Source organism: Otolemur garnettii, unplaced genomic scaffold, assembly GCF_000181295.1.
Source record: "Otolemur garnettii isolate 467f Iridium unplaced genomic scaffold, OtoGar3 scaffold00210, whole genome shotgun sequence".
Classification (NCBI taxonomy): Eukaryota; Metazoa; Chordata; class Mammalia; order Primates; family Galagidae; genus Otolemur; species Otolemur garnettii.
Window position 1 is genome coordinate 2,380,222 of NW_003852605.1, and position 4,745 is coordinate 2,384,966.

Here is a 4,745-nt window from a genome sequence, read left to right on the forward strand (position 1 = left end):
TGGGGTCCGGGGTACTGCTTCGATATACAATGTGAAATGTTTACATTGAACCAAGTAACACATCCATCACAATTATACTCATTTCTTAATAGTTTTGAAATGTACCATTGTATCATGCACGTTAGGTGAGGTCCCCCCGAATACCTTCCCTTCTCCCATATCCCCTCTCCCCACCCCTCTCCTCTTAGGGAAGGGGTCTCTCTCTTGTTCAGGCTGGTCTCAAACTCCTGATCTCAGACAATCACCCACCTCAGTTTTGAAGACTGTTAGGATTACAGGCACAAACCACTGCACCTGGCCTTGTCAATTGTAATAAATTTAAGTGGCCTCATATGTCTAGAGCACATCACGTTGGATAGCTCAGTTCTAGAGTAAAGAGTCAGTGTCATACCGTGTCTAGTACAGATATTACATGTGGGTGGTCCTCTCATGTGTCCTCATGTTGTGAGGCCCTAAGTTTACCTCTTATACAGAGTGGTAAAGTCCTGTGAGGAGAAACCATCTCCAAGTACGTGGAGTGGACAGAGCTCTGAAATGAAGCTATCAGAGAAGATAAATGGAGGGAGTCTTCATCTCCCTCTATTTTTCAGTCATTTAGGAAACTTCAAGGGTGAGGTATTTGAAAAGATGCTATGTATTTGCAAATAGCACATATATAGTATATATAAGGGAGGACATTGACAATTGTAGATGAGGCTTTTTGAAATAGATTTAGGAAAATGAATCTGTAACTAAGTAGTCAGTGAATTGAGTCAGGGAGAAATGGGAATAAGAATTAACATTAAGACTATGCAGCCATAAAGAAAGATGGAGACTTTACTTCCTTCATGTTTACATGGATGGAGCTGGAAAACAGCCTTCTTAGCAAAGTATCTCAAGAATGGAAGAAAAAGTATCCAATATACTCAACCCTACCATGAAACTGATAGTTAGCTATCACAGGAAAGCTACAACCCAAGTTAAACCCAAGAATACAGGGAAAGGGGAGAGGGAGGGAAGGGGAGGGCAGAGGATGGGTCAAGGGATGGGCAATGTTGGGATCACGCCTATGATCTATCCTACAAGGGTACATGTGAATCTCTCTAAATGTGGAATATAAATGTCTTAACACAATGACTATGAGAATGACATGAAGGCTATGTTGGCCAATTGGATGAAAAAATGTTTCAAATTGTATATGGAACTGACACACTGTACCCCATGATAGTATTAATGTGCACAACTATGATTTAGCAAAAAAAATTACCATTAAGAAAATTATTGTACAAATAATCAACACATTGCATCTCATAATGGCATAAATGTATTTATGATCTATGTACAAATGACTTAATTAAAAAAAAGAAAGTTATTATAAAGATTCAGATACTTTTAAAGTCAGGTTTTCGTAAAGTGTTGTCAGTAATAATTGAAAGAATAGTAGCAAATCCTAAAGATTCTGTTGATCCTTTAGAAATCTAACAATGTATGTAGCTACATTAAAAAGTCAGTATTTACTGATAGAGTTGATATCTCCATAGATACAATTTTCATTCTTGATCCTCCATCATTCCTACTTCAAAAACTGAACGCATGAGCTTTAACTTGCTAAAAAAACCATATAATGTGGACATAGTGAGAAACACTGATATTTAGCATCAGATTGATTGAGAATCATGGATGTATGGAAACCTCAGGAGGATCCATCCTTACCTGTGACCTGCACTTCTGTGATAGCTTCTTCATAGAAATCACCATCTTTGAAGAGGCAATGGTATTGCCCATCATCATCAACACTGACGTTAAGGATCCTCAGGATCACTTTACCTTCTCCAATGGCTTCTGTTAGGAGCACTGTCCGCTCCACATACTGGGAGATGGTTTCTCCCTGCATGTCTTTACCATTCTCGTACAGATGAACAGGTTGTGTGTAGCGGTTCCGGAACCAGCGTACCTCCATATGTTGTGCACTCTGTGGTGGAGACAGCTGGCAACTGAGGTCAACATTTTCACCCAATGAAGCCAAGACTGGCCTCGCTAAGCCACTTACTGTGAATTGTTCTGGGAAGGGACATGGTAACAAAGAGTATGAGCCAGGGAACTTCACTATTATCAATCATTCTCTCTCCCCAGCTCCTGTCCCCTGGCCACCAACCTTTCTCTTTATACATGGTAATATATGTATGGTATATATATATATATATATATATACATACACACACACATACAAAAACATGTTTATGTGTTATATGTGTCTTTATATGTACAAACATATATACATGTTTTTATATGTACATACACTTCATTAAGTATAAATTGTTTTTACTGAAGACCACTTAACTTTGCACTTGACTTGAATGGTAGTTATCAAATTGTTTCCCTTATTGCTATTAAGTCCCCTTACAGCTATCTGATAGTTGTTCCTTCTTTCTTTCACTATATTCTTTCGTTCAGTCTGAATATTCTTTCTCTCAGATTATTTTTAAGAATTACTGCACATTCTTGAAATCCAGAAATTTATTAAAATAAATACATTAGAACCTAGGTAATTTGACCACTCAAGGGACTGTAACAAACTGGTCAACATATGGAGATGATTAACATGAGTAACTAGGCCTACTGTGCTGATACATACATGTGCAAGATTCATTAACTATAATGAATCTATGTATAAATATATGTTCCTCTTTTCCTGAATAAGCTTCATAGTACTTCTCTTCTTGAATCAGATGATTTGTGTCCTAATTTCTGAAAAATTCTCACCCATTATGCATTTAATTTTAATACCTCTCTTATTCTCTTGTTGCAGAAGTCCTATGTTCAACACATACCTTTTCTATTCACTTGAGAATTACCAGAAATATGCCTGAAACTTCACCTCTTGTCCCTACAAATGGTCCCAGGTTAAGATGTTTAATGTTTTTTGTTTGTTTGTTTGTTTTTTGTTGTTGTTGTTACCAATGGGCTGCAAGAGATGTTCTTTCAGTTTAGAGACTAGAAACTTTCACCATTGGTATTTAGTCCCTGACTGGAATAAGATATGGGAAGATGGAACATCTCAGACTCTCAGTTTTGTCCCCTGCCCCACTGATTGAAGAAAGGATAAAAACATAGTCAATACTTTAGTACTCTTCATTGTCTGACATGGAGGCCATCTTTCCTCTCCCAATCCCCTCTGTTATATTTTACTTGGTAAAGACAACCAAATAAATTTCCACTTTTCTTACCCTTAGGGGCTAAAAAGTCTAAAGTACCAATGTGTAATTAAGAAATTAATATTTAAAAAGTCTTTTACATATAGAAAAGAATACTCTTTGGGGCATTAATGGTTTATTTTAATCTGCATTTGATTATATGCTTATATAATAAATCTTTAAAAATAATTTTAAGTATATGACATTGATAATGAAGCTAATTTTATTCTCTTAAAAAGGTAAACTCCAGTTTAAATATTGATTTTTTAAATGAGTATGTGACAGACAAAATAATCACAAATATGATTCCTTACTATTTATCACATTTACCTTTATGTCTATTTTAAAATAATAATGGTTATAATGGTGTGGGATCAAATAATTTCATTGTTTTTGTATACTAGTTTTTATGTATAACTAAAAATACAGGTTGATATATTCTTAAGTTTGCATTAACAACCTCTATCATTGACCACCTCCCTACATTAATCACTTCCTAATTTTCAGACAGGACATGTATGTTTCAACATAGTAGGCCTAGTTACTTATGTTAATCACCTCTATATGTTGATCAGTTAGTTATAGTCCTATGGGTGGTCAAATTACCTAGATTCTACTCTATTTACTTTAATTAATTTCAGGACTTCAAGAATGTACAAGGAACAAGACAATACCACAAGGTGGCAGTGGTACACAATAAGCTTGTGTTTGGGCAACACCTTGCAAAAGGAGGCAGTCCTCACAGCCTGGGGACTTAGAGAAGCACAGGCCACCACCATGCAGAAGGGAGGGGGGGCAAAGGAATGCCTAGGTTTGGGGGAGCTATGTGTCTATGTAACATCTCTCCACAACACTATAGTAGGGAGTCTCAGGTCTATAAAGAGCTGGGGTCTTTGTAGCTATAAGATTTATCTATGGCTGGCAGATGTTGGGTACAAATTCCCAGGGTATACAAAGAAGGCAGGTAGTAAATAGCTACAAATATGTGTGTTTGAGATACATTTAAAATAACTATATGAGTATAAATTTGAGTTTGGCATTGGTGGGCTTTTAAGTTAATGGATCTCTGCCTGCTTTTAAGGAATAAGCAATAAAGGGCCAATTCGCAAAGGCCATATTTGGTTCATTTATGTGATAATGTGATAAACCCTAAAAAACTGTACAGCATGGAATGAACCTTAATGTAAGCTTCAACTTTGGTTAATGAGAATATATCAATGTTGATTCATCAATTATAATAGATATACACACTAATGCATAACGTTACTATTAGGGGCATTGTGTGTGTGGAGGACAAGTGGGAAAGAGGAAGTAGGGTTATATGAGAACTCTACATATTCTTCACATAAATCTTCTGTAAACTAAAAACTCTAGAACATAAAGTCTATAAAGAATGCAAAAGTCAAAGACCAGAAAAGGAGGATAAAATAACTAGGTAAGTAAAGGGAAATTTTGTAATCCATGTAATGAAAAGTGAAAGCAAAAAAATTCTTCACCTCTAAAATAAAATCAACAGATTCATTGAATTATAAACTTGGCAGAAATACATGCAATTAATATAACATAAAAAAA

General features: G+C 35.7%; 1 protein-coding gene across 1 annotated transcript in view; it reads right to left on the minus strand.

Moving 5' to 3' along the window:
* Positions 1-4,745, minus strand: part of LOC100963792 (putative selection and upkeep of intraepithelial T-cells protein 1 homolog) — a 53,594-nt gene that overhangs the window by 47,467 nt on the left and 1,382 nt on the right. Inside the window, exon 2 of the mRNA XM_012812468.1 lies at positions 1,693-2,040. Coding sequence (XP_012667922.1) covers positions 1,693-2,040 — 348 coding nt within the window. The remainder of the gene's footprint in view (positions 1-1,692; positions 2,041-4,745) is intronic.